Source organism: Lampetra fluviatilis, chromosome 71, assembly GCF_964198595.1.
Source record: "Lampetra fluviatilis chromosome 71, kcLamFluv1.1, whole genome shotgun sequence".
In the NCBI taxonomy this organism is placed as follows: Eukaryota; Metazoa; Chordata; class Hyperoartia; order Petromyzontiformes; family Petromyzontidae; genus Lampetra; species Lampetra fluviatilis.
The window spans coordinates 4,949,476-4,964,475 of record NC_136345.1 but is presented as its reverse complement, the minus strand read 5'-3'; the positions used below and the strand labels follow the sequence as shown (position 1 = coordinate 4,964,475).

General features: G+C 55.1%; 1 protein-coding gene across 1 annotated transcript in view; it reads left to right on the top strand.

The window, feature by feature from the left end:
* The window catches only part of LOC144952985 (sodium/glucose cotransporter 2-like), a 55,398-nt gene that overhangs the window by 11,178 nt on the left and 29,220 nt on the right, over positions 1-15,000 (top strand). Inside the window, exons 6-8 of the mRNA XM_078883467.1 lie at positions 7,694-7,798; positions 11,607-11,712; positions 14,740-14,820. Coding sequence (XP_078739593.1) covers positions 7,694-7,798; positions 11,607-11,712; positions 14,740-14,820 — 292 coding nt within the window. The remainder of the gene's footprint in view (positions 1-7,693; positions 7,799-11,606; positions 11,713-14,739; positions 14,821-15,000) is intronic.

The following is a 15,000-nucleotide window of genomic DNA, read 5'->3' as shown; positions in this document are numbered from 1 at the left end:
CATAGACTCAACACTGCACCATAGACTCAACACTGCACCATAGACTCAACACTGAGACTCAACACTGCACCATAGACTCAACACTGCACCATAGACTCAACACTGCACCACAGACTCAACACTGCACCATAGACTCAACACTGCACCATAGACTCAACACTGCACCATAGACTCAGCTCTGCACCACAGACTCAGCACTGCACCATAGACTCAACACTGCCCATAGACTCAACACTGCACCATAGACTCAGCTCTGCACCACAGACTCAGCACTGCACCACAGACTCATCACTCAACCATAGACTCAGCACTGCACCATAGACTCAACACTGCACCATAGACTCAACACTGCACCATAGACTCAACACTGCACCATAGACTCAGCTCTGCACCACAGACTCAGCACTGCACCATAGACTCAACACTGCCCATAGACTCAGCAATGCCCATAGACTCAACACTGCAGCATAGACTCAACACTGCCCATAGACTCAACACTGAGACTCAACACTGCACCACAGACTCAGCACTGCACCATAGACTCAACACTGCACCATAGACTCAGTACTGCACCATAGACTCAACACTGCACCATAGACTCAACACTGAGACTCAACACTGCACCATAGACTCAGTACTGCACCATAGACTCAACACTGAGACTCAACACTGCACCACAGACTCAGCACTGCACCATAGACTCAACACTGCACCATAGACTCAGTACTGCACCATAGACTCAACACTGCACCATAGACTCAACACTGAGACTCAACACTGCACCACAGACTCAGCACTGCACCATAGACTCAGTACTGCACCATAGACTCAGCACTGCACCATAGACTCAACACTGAGACTCAACACTGCACCACAGACTCAGCACTGCACCATAGACTCAACACTGCACCATAGACTCAGTACTGCACCATAGACTCAACACTGCACCATAGACTCAACACTGAGACTCAACACTGCACCATAGACTCAGTACTGCACCATAGACTCAACACTGCACCATAGACTCAGCACTGCACTATAGACTCAGCACTGCACCATAGACTCAGCACTGCACCATAGACTCAGCACTGAGACTCAACACTGCACCATAGACTCAACACTGCACCATAGACTCAGTACTGCACCATAGACTCAACACTGCACCATAGACTCAGTACTGCACCATAGACTCAGCACTGCACCATAGACTCAGCACTGCACCATAGACTCAGCACTGAGACTCAACACTGCACCATAGACTCAGTACTGCACCATAGACTCAACACTGCACCATAGACTCAGCACTGTACCAAAGACTCAGCACTGCACCATAGACTCAACACTGCCCATAGACTCAACACTGCACCATAGACTCAGCACTGCACCATAGACTCAACACTGTACCATAGACTCAGCACTGCACCACAGACTTAACACTTCACCATAGACTCAACACTGCACCACAGACTCAACACTGCACCATAGACTCAACACTGCACCATAGACTCAACACTGCACCATAGACTCAACACTGCACCATAGACTCAACACTGCACTATAGACTCAGCACTGCACCATAAACTCAACACTTCACCATAGACTCAACACTGCACCACAGACTCAACACTGCACCACAGACTCAACACTGCACCACAGACTCAGCACTGCACCACAGACTCAACACTGCACCATAAACTCAACACTTCACCATAGACTCAGCACTGCACCATAGACTCAACACTGCACCACAGACTCAACACTGCACCATAAACTCAACACTGCACCACAGACTCAGCACTGCACCATAGACTCAGCACTGCACCATAGACTCAACACTGCACTATAGACTCAACACTGCACCACAGACTCAACACTGCACTATAGACTCAACACTGCACCATAGACTCAACACTGCCCATAGACTCAACACTGCACCATAGACTCAACACTGCACCATAGACTCAGCACTGCACTATAGACTCAACACTGCACCATAGACTCAACACTGCACCACAGACTCAACACTGCACTATAGACTCAACACTGCACCATAGACTCAACACTGCCCATAGACTCAACACTGCACTATAGACTCAACACTGCACCATAGACTCAACACTGCACTATAGACTCAACACTGCACCATAGACTCAACACTGCACCACAGACTCAACACTGCACTATAGACTCAACACTGCACCATAGACTCAGCACTGCACCATAGACTCAACACTGCACTATAGACTCAACACTGCACCACAGACTCAACACTGCACTATAGACTCAACACTGCACCATAGACTCAACACTGCACCACAGACTCAACACTGCACTATAGACTCAACACTGCACCATAGACTCAACACTGCACCACAGACTCAACACTGCCCCATAGACTCAACACTGCACCACAGACTCAACACTGCACCATAGACTCAACACTGCACCACAGACTCAACACTGCACCATAGACTCAACACTGCACCACAGACTCAACACTGCCCATAGACTCAACACTGCACCATAGACTCAACACTGCCCACAGACTCAACACTGCACCATAGACTAAACACTGCACCATAGACTCAACACTGCACCATAGACTCAACACTCACCACCACTCACCACCACCACTCACCACCACTCACCACCACTCACCACCACCACTCACCACCACTCACCACCACTCACCACTCACCACCACTCACCACCACTCACCATCAATCACCACCACCACTGACCACCACTCACCACTACTCACCATCACTCACCACCACTCACCACCACCACCACCACCACTCACCACCACTCACCATCAATCACCACCACCACTCACCACCACTCACCACCACCACTGACCACCACTCACAACTACTCACCACCACTCACCACCACCACTCACCACCACCACCACTCACCACCACTCACCACCACTCACTCACCACCACTCACCACCACTCACCACCACTCACTCACCACCACTCACCACCACTCACCACCACTCACTCACCACCACTCACCACCACTCACCACCACTCACTCACCACTCTCTCACCACCACTCACCACCACCACTCACTCACCACCACTCACCACCACTCACCACCACCACTCACCACCACTCACCACCACTCACCACCACAACTCACCACCACTCACCACCACTCACCACTACTCACCACCACCACTCACCACCACCACGACTCACCACCACTCACCACCACCACTCACCACCACTCACCACCACTCACCACCACAACTCACCACCACTCACCACCACTCACCACTACTCACCACCACCACTCACCACCACCACGACTCACCACCACTCACCACCACTCACCACTCACTCACCACCACTCACCACCACTCACCACTCACTCACCACCACCACTCACCACCACTCACCACTCACTCACCACCACTCACCATCACTCACCACCACTCACCACCACTCACCACTACTCACCACCACCACTCACCACCACCACGACTCACCACCACTCACCACCACTCACCACTCACTCACCACCACTCACCACCACTCACCACTCACTCACCACCACCACTCACCACCACTCACCACTCACCACTCACTCACCACCACTCACCACCACTCACCACTCACTCACCACCACCACTCACCACCACTCACCACTCACTCACCACCACCACTCACCACCACCACGACTCACCACCACTCACCACCACTCACCACTCACTCACCACCACTCACCACCACTCACCACTCACTCACCACCACCACTCACCACCACTCACCACTCACTCACCACCACTCACCACCACTCACCACTCACTCACCACCACCACTCACCACCACTCACCACTCACTCACCACCACCACTCACCACCACCACGACTCACCACCACTCACCACCACTCACCACTCACTCACCACCACTCACCACCACTCACCACTCACTCACCACCACCACTCACCACCACTCACCACTCACTCACCACCACCACTCACCACTCACTCACCACAACTCACCACCACTCACCACCACCACTCACTCACCACTCACTCACCACTCACCACCACTCACCACTCACCACCACCACTCACCACCACTCACCACTCACTCACCACCACTCACCACCACTCACTCACCACCACTCACCACCACTCACCACCACTCACCACTCACTCACTACCACTCACCACCACTCACCACCACCACTCACCACCACCACTCACCACCACTCACCACTCACCACCACCACCACTCACCACCACTCACCACACCACCACTCACCACCACTCACCACCACTCACCATCACTCACCACCACTCACTCACCACCACTCACCACCACTCACCACCACCACTCACCACCACTCACCACCACTCACCACCACTCACCACCACCACTCACCACCACTCACAACTCACCCACCACCACTCACCACCACTCACTCACCACCACTCACCACCACCACTCACCACCACTCACCACCACTCACCACTCACTCACCACCACTCACCACCACTCACTCACCACCACTCACCACCACTCACCACCACTCACCACTCACTCACTACCACTCACCACCACTCACCACCACCACTCACCACCACCACTCACCACCACTCACCACTCACCACCACCACCACTCACCACCACTCACCACCACTCACCACCACTCACCATCACTCACCACCACTCACTCACCACCACTCACCACCACCACTCACCACCACCACTCACCACCACTCACCACCACTCACCACCACCACTCACCACCACTCACCACTCACTCACCACCACTCACCACCACTCACCACCACTCACCACCACCACTCACCACCACTCACCACCACCACTCACCACCACTCACCACCACCACTCACCACCACTCACCACTCACCACTCACCACCACTCACCACTCACTCACCACCACTCACCACCACTCACTCACCACCACTCACCACCACTCACCACTACTCACCACCACTCACCACCACCACTCACCACCACTCACCACCACTCACCACCACTCACCACCACCACTCACCACCACTCACCACTCACCACCACCACCACTCACCACCACTCACCACCACTCACCACTCACTCACCACCACTCACCACTCACTCACCACCACTCACCACCACTCACCACCACTCACCACCACTCACCACTCACTCACTACCACTCACCACCACTCACCACCACTCACCACTCACTCACCACCACTCACCACCACTCACCACTCACTCACCACCACTCACCACCACTCACCCACCACCACTCACCACCACTCACCACCACCACTCACCACCACTCACCACCACCACCACTCACCACTCACCCACCACCACTCACCACCACTCACCACCACTCACCACCACTCACCACCACCTCACTACCACTCACCACCACTCACCACCACTCACCACTCACTCACCACCACTCACCACCACTCACCACTCACTCACCACCACTCACCACCACTCACCCACCACCACTCACCACCACTCACCACCACCACTCACCACCACTCACCACCACTCACCACTCACTCACCACCACTCACCACCACTCACTCACCACCACTCACCACCACTCACCACCACTCACCACTCACTCACCACCACTCACCACCACTCACCACCACCACTCACCACCACCACTCACCACCACTCACCACTCACCACCACCACCACTCACCACCACTCACCACTACTCACCACCACTCACCACCACTCACCACCACTCACCATCACTCACCACCACTCACTCACCACCACTCACCACCACTCACCACCACCACTCACCACCACTCACCACCACTCACCACCACTCACCACCACCACTCACCACCACTCACCACTCACTCACCACCACTCACCACCACTCACCACCACTCACCACCACCACTCACCACCACTCACCACCACCACTCACCACCACTCACCACCACCACTCACCACCACTCACCACTCACCACTCACCACCACTCACCACTCACTCACCACCACTCACCACCACTCACTCACCACCACTCACCACCACTCACCACTACTCACCACCACTCACCACCACCACTCACCACCACTCACCACCACTCACCACCACTCACCACCACCACTCACCACCACTCACCACTCACCACCACCACCACTCACCACCACTCACCACCACTCACCACTCACTCACCACCACTCACCACTCACTCACCACCACTCACCACCACTCACCACCACTCACCACCACTCACCACTCACTCACTACCACTCACCACCACTCACCACCACTCACCACTCACTCACCACCACTCACCACCACTCACCACTCACTCACCACCACTCACCACCACTCACCCACCACCACTCACCACCACTCACCACCACCACTCACCACCACTCACCACCACTCACCACCACTCACCACCACCACTCACCACCACTCACCACCACTCACCACCACTCACCACCACTCACTCACCACCACTCACCACCACTCACCACTCACTCACCACCACCACTCACCACCACTCACCACTCACTCACCACCACCACTCACCACCACTCACCACTCACCACCACTCACCACTCACCACCACCACTCACCACCACTCACCACCACCACTCACCACCACTCACCACCACTCACCACTCACCACCACCACTCACCACCACTCACCACCACCACTCACCACCACTCACCACCACTCACCACCACTCACCACCACCTCACTACCACTCACCACCACTCACCACCACTCACCACTCACTCACCACCACTCACCACCACTCACCACTCACTCACCACCACTCACCACCACTCACCCACCACCACTCACCACCACTCACCACCACCACTCACCACCACTCACCACCACTCACCACTCACTCACCACCACTCACCACCACTCACTCACCACCACTCACCACCACTCACCACCACTCACCACTCACTCACTACCACTCACCACCACTCACCACCACCACTCACCACCACCACTCACCACCACTCACCACTCACCACCACTCACCACCACTCACCACCACTCACCCACCACCACCACTCACCACCACTCACCACCACTCACCACCACTCACCACTCACCACCACTCACCACCACTCACCACCACTCACCACCACTCACCACCACCACTCACCACCACTCACCACCACTCACCACCACCACTCACCACCACCACTCACCACCACTCACCACCACTCACCACCACCACTCACCACCACTCACCACCACTCACCACCACTCACCACTCACCACCACTCACCACCACTCACCACCACTCACCACCACTCACCACCACCACTCACCACCACTCACTCACTACCACTCACCACCACTCACCACCACTCACTCACCACCACTCACCACCACCACTCACCACCACTCACCACCACTCACCACCACTCACCACCACTCACCACCACCACTCACCACCACTCACTCACTACCACTCACCACCACTCACCACCACTCACTCACCACCACTCACCACCACCACTCACCACCACTCACCACCACTCACCACTCACTCACTACCACTCACCACCACTCACCACCACTCACCACCACTCACCACCACCACTCACCACCACCACTCACCACCACTCACCACCACCACTCACCACCACTCACCACCACTCACCACCACTACTCACCACCACTCACCACCACCGTGTGCAGGTGGTCACCATGCCCCAGTATCTACGCAAGAGGTTTGGAGGGACACGGATCCGTCTGTACCTGTCACTCCTGTCGCTCCTACTCTACATCTTCACCAAGATCTCGGTGAGGAAGTCGCTCACCGCTCACCACCACCACGCTCACCGCTCACCGCTCACCACCAACACCATCACGCTCACCACCACCATCATCACCGCTCACCACCACCATCATCACTGCTCACCACCACCATCATCACCGCTCACCACCAACATCATCACCACTCACCACCACCATCATCACCGCTCACCACCACCATCATCACCGCTCACCACCACCATCATCACCGCTCACCACCACCATCATCACCACTCACCACCACCACGCTCACCACCACCACCATCACCGCTCACCACCACCATCATCACCGCTCACCACCACCATCATCACTGCTCACCACCACCATCATCACCACTCACCACCACCACCATCACCGCTCACCACCACCATCATCACCGCTCACCACCACCATCATCACTGCTCACCACCAACATCATCACCACTCACCACCACCATCATCACCGCTCACCACCACCATCATCACCACTCACCACCACCATCATCACCGCTCACCACCACCATCATCACCCCTCACCACCACCATCATCACTGCTCACCACCACCATCATCACCACTCACCACCACCATCATCACCACTCACCACCACCATCATCACCGCTCACCACCACCATCATCACCACTCACCACCACCATCATCACCACTCACCACCACCATCATCACCACTCACCACCACCATCATCACTGCTCACCACCACCATCATCACTGCTCACCACCACCATCATCACCGCTCACCACCACCATCATCACTGCTCACCACCACCATCATCACCGCTCACCACCACCATCATCACCACTCACCACCACCATCATCACCACTCACCACCACCATCATCACCGCTCACCACCATCATCATCACCGCTCACCACCACCATCATCACCGCTCACCACCAACATCATCACCACTCACCACCACCACACTCACTGCTCACCACCACCATCATCACCACTCACCACCACCATCATCACCGCTCACCACCAACATCATCACCACTCACCACCACCATCATCACCGCTCACCACCAACATCATCACCACTCACCACCACCATCATCACCGCTCACCACCAACATCATCACCGCTCACCACCACCATCATCACCGCTCACCACCACCACGCTCACCGCTCACCACCAACATCATCACCACTCACCACCACCATCATCACCGCTCACCACCACCATCATCACCACTCACCACCACCATCATCACCGCTCACCACCACCATCATCACCGCTCACCACCACCATCATCACCACTCACCACCACCATCATCACCGCTCACCACCACCATCATCACCGCTCACCACCACCATCATCACCGCTCACCACCACCATCATCACCGCTCACCACCACCATCATCACCACTCACCACCACCATCATCACCACTCACCACCACCATCATCACTGCTCACCACCACCACCATCACCGCTCACCACCAACATCATCACCGCTCACCACCACCATCATCACCACTCACCACCACCATCATCACCACTCACCACCACCATCATCACTGCTCACCACCACCATCATCACCGCTCACCACCACCACCATCACCGCTCACCACCAACATCATCACCACTCACCACCACCATCATCACCGCTCACCACCAACATCATCACCACTCACCACCAACATCATCACCGCTCACCACCACCATCATCACCGCTCACCACCACCATCATCACCGCTCACCACCACCATCATCACCACTCACCACCACCATCATCACCGCTCACCACCACCATCATCACCACTCACCACCACCATCATCACCGCTCACCACCACCATCATCACCACTCACCACCACCATCATCACCGCTCACCACCACCATCATCACCACTCACCACCACCATCATCACTGCTCACCACCAACATCATCATCACCGCTCACCACCACCATCATCACTGCTCACCACCACCATCATCACCACTCACCACCACCATCATCACCGCTCACCACCATCATCATCACCACTCACCACCACCATCATCACCACTCACCACCATCATCATCACCACTCACCACCACCATCATCACCGCTCACCACCACCACCATCACCGCTCACCACCACCATCATCACCACTCACCACCACCATCATCACCGCTCACCACCATCATCATCACCACTCACCACCACCATCATCACCACTCACCACCACCATCATCACCGCTCACCACCACCACCATCACCCCTCACCACCACCATCATCACCACTCACCACCACCATCATCACCACTCACCACCACCATCATCACCGCTCACCACCACCATCATCACCACTCACCACCACCATCATCACCACTCACCACCATCATCACCGCTCACCACCACCATCATCACCGCTCACCACCACCATCATCACCACTCACCACCACCATCATCACCACACTCACCACCACCATCATCACCACTCACCACCATCATCACCGCTCACCACCATCACCATCACCGCTCACCACCACCATCATCACCGCTCACCACCACCATCATCACCACACTCACCACCACCATCATCACCACTCACCACCATCATCACCGCTCACCACCATCACCATCACCACTCACCACCACCATCATCACCACTCACCACCACCATCATCACCGCTCACCACCAACATCATCACCACTCACCACCACCATCATCACTGCTCACCACCAACATCATCACTGCTCACCACCACCATCATCACCGCTCACCACCACCATCATCACTGCTCACCACCACCATCATCACCACTCACCACCACCATCATCACCGCTCACCACCACCATCATCACCGCTCACCACCACCATCATCACCGCTCACCACCACCATCATCACCGCTCACCACCACCACCATCACTGCTCACCACCACCATCATCACCGCTCACCACCACCATCATCACCGCTCACCACCAACATCATCACCGCTCACCACCACCATCATCACCGCTCACCACCACCACGCTCACCACCACCATCATCACCGCTCACCACCACCATCATCACCACTCACCACCACCATCATCACCGCTCACCACCAACATCATCACCGCTCACCACCACCATCATCACCGCTCACCACCAACATCATCACCACTCACCACCACCATCATCACCACTCACCACCACCATCATCACCGCTCACCACCACCATCATCACCACTCACCACCAACATCATCACCGCTCACCACCACCACCATCACTGCTCACCACCAACATCATCACCACTCACCACCACCATCATCACCACTCACCACCACCATCATCACCGCTCACCACCACCATCATCACCGCTCACCACCACCATCATCACCGCTCACCACCACCATCATCACCGCTCACCACCACCACGCTCATCGCTCACCACCACCATCATCACCGCTCACCACCACCATCATCACTGCTCACCACCACCACGCTCATCGCTCACCACCACCACCATCACCCCTCACCACCACCATCATCACCGCTCACCACCACCATCATCACCGCTCACCACCACCATCATCACCGCTCACCACCACGCTCACCACCACCACCACGCTCACCACTAATGCCACGCTCACCACCACCACCACACTCATCACCACACTCATCACCACACTCACCGCTCACCACCACGCTCACCGCTCACCACCATCACGCTCACCACACTCACCTCCACCACCACGCTCACCACCACCACGCTCACCACCACCACCACCACCACGCTCACCACCATGTTGTTGTTGACACACAGGTGGACATGTTGTTGTTGTTGATGTTGTTGTTGATGTTGTTGTTGACACACAGGTGGACATGTTCTCGGGAGCGGTGTTCATCCAGCAGGCGCTGGGCTGGGACATCTTCATCTCAGTGATCGCCCTGCTGAGCATCACAGCCATCTACACAGTCACAGGTCACTCACCACTCACTCACCACTCTCTCACCAATCACTCACACACTCACTCACCACTCACTCACCACTCACTCACCAATCACTCACACAGTCACCCACTCACTCACCCACTCACCACTCACTCACCCACTCACTCACTCACCCACTCACCACTCACACAGTCACTCACTCAGTCACCCACTCACTCACTCACCCACACACCCACTCACTCAGTCACTCACTCACTCACCACTCACTCATACACTCACTCAGTCACCCACTCAATCACCACTCACTCACTCACTCACACACCCACTCACTCACTCACCACTCACTCACCACTCACTCACCACTCACTCACACACCCACTCACTCACTCACCACTCACTCACCACTCACTCACCACTCACTCACACACTCACTCACTCACCACTCACTCACCACGCACTCACCAATCACTCACACAGTCACTCACTCACACACTCACCCACTCACCCACTCACTCAGTCACTCACTCACTCACCCACTCACCACTCACTCAGTCACTCACTCAGTCACCCACTCACTCACCCACACACCCACTCACTCAGTCACTCACTCACTCACCACTCACTCACCACTCACTCACCACTCAATCACCACTCACTCACCAATCACTCACACAGTCACTCACTCACACACTCACCCACTCACCCACTCACTCAGTCACTCACTCACTCACCCACTCACCACTCACTCAGTCACTCACTCAGTCACCCACTCACTCACCCACACACCCACTCACTCAGTCACTCACTCACTCACCACTCACTCACCACTCACTCACCACTCAATCACCACTCACTCACCAATCACTCACACAGTCACTCACTCACACACTCACCCACTCACCACTCACTCAGTCACTCACTCAGTCACCCACTCACTCACTCACCCACACACCCACTCACTCAGTCACTCACTCACTCACCACTCACTCACCACTCACTCACCACTCAATCACCACTCACTCACCCATCACTCACACAGTCACTCACTCACACACTCACCCACTCACCCACTCACTCAGTCACTCACTCACTCACCCACTCACCACTCACTCAGTCACTCACTCAGTCACCCACTCACTCACTCACTCACCCACACACCCACTCACTCAGTCACTCACTCACCACTCACTCAGTCACTCACTCACTCACCACTCACTCACCACTCAATCACCACTCACTCACACAGTCACTCACTCACTCACACACCCACTCACTCATACACTTACTCATACACTCACTCAGTCACACACTCACTCACTCACCACTCACTCGCCACTCACTCACCCACTCACCAGTCACTCACACACTCACTCACTCATACATTCACTCACCCACTCACTCACTCACCATTCACTCACTCACTCACCACTCACACACCCACTCACTTACCAGTCACCACTCACTCACTCACCACTCACTCACCACTCACTCACCACTCAATCACCACTCACTCACCAATCACTCACACAGTCACTCACTCACACACTCACCCACTCACCACTCACTCAGTCACTCACTCAGTCACCCACTCACTCACTCACTCACCCACACACCCACTCACTCAGTCACTCACTCACTCACTCACCACTCACTCACCACTCACTCACCACTCAATCACCACTCACTCACCAATCACTCACACACTCACTCACACACTCACCCACTCACCCACTCACTCAGTCACTCACTCACTCACCCACTCACCACTCACTCAGTCACTCACTCAGTCACCCACTCACTCACTCACCCACACACCCACTCACTCAGTCACTCACTCACCACTCACTCAGTCACTCACTCACTCACCACTCACTCACCACTCAATCACCACTCACTCACACAGTCACTCACTCACTCACACACCCACTCACTCATGCACTTACTCATACACTCACTCAGTCACACACTCACTCACTCACCACTCACTCGCCACTCACTCACCCACTCACCAGTCACTCACACACTCACTCACTCATACATTCACTTACCCACTCACTCACTCACCATTCACTCACTCACTCACCACTCACACACCCACTCACTTACCAGTCACCACTCACTCACTCACCAGTCACTCACACAGTCACTCACCCACTCAGTCACACAGTCACTCACTCACTCATACACTCACTCACTCACACACCCACTCACCCACTCACCCACTCAGTTACTCACTCACCACTCACTCACTCACTCACCCACTCACTCACACACCCACTCACTCACTCATTCCCTCATTCACTCACCCACTCACTCACTCACCCACCCACCCGCCCACGTCTGTGTGTGTCTGTGTGTGTGTTTGTGTGTGTCTGTGTGTGTGTCTGTGTGTCTGTGTGTCTGTATGTGTATGTGTGTATGTGTCTGTGTGTGTGTGTCTGTGTGTGTGTCTGTGTGTCTGTGTGTCTGTATGTGTATGTGTGTATGTGTCTGTGTGTGTGTGTGTGTTTGTGTGTGTCTGTGTGTGTGTGTGTGTCTGTGTGTCTGTATGTGTATGTGTGTATGTGTCTGTGTGTGTGTTTGTGTGTGTCTGTGTGTGTGTCTGTGTGTGTCTGTGTGTGTGTCAGTGTGTCTGTGTGTGTATGTGTGTATGTGTCTGTGTGTGTGTGTTTGTGTGTGTCTGTGTGTGTGTTTGTGTGTGTCTGTGTGTGTGTCTGTGTGTGTGTCTGTGTGTGTGTCTGTGTGTCTGTATGTGTATGTGTGTATGTGTCTGTGTGTGTGTGTTTGTGTGTGTCTGTGTGTGTGTGTGTTTGTGTGTGTCTGTGTGTGTGTCTGTGTGTCTGTATGTGTGTGTGTGTGTCTGTATGTGTCTGTGTGTGTGTGTGTTTGTGTCTGTGTGTGTGTCTGTGTTTGTCTGTGTGTGTGTCTGTGTGTGTCTGTGTGTCTGTGTGTGTATGTGTGTGTGTCTGTGTGTGTCTGTGTGTGTCTGTGTGTGTGTCTGTGTGTCTGTGTGTCTGTGTGTGTGTCTGTGTGTCTGTGTGTCTGTGTGTGTGTGTAGGTGGCCTAGCGGCCCTGATGTACACCGACTCAGTGCAAACGCTCGTCATCGTGGGTGGAGCGTTCATCCTGATGGGATATGGTGAGTGGTGAAGGTGGTGGTGGTGGTGGTGAGTGGAGGTGAGTGGAGGTGAGTGGTGGTGGTGAGTGATGGTGGTGGAGGTGAGTGGTGGTGGTGAGTGATGGTGAGTGGTGAAGGTGGTGGTGGTGGTGAGTGGAGGTGAGTGGTGGTGGTGAGTGATGGTGGTGGAGGTGAGTGGTG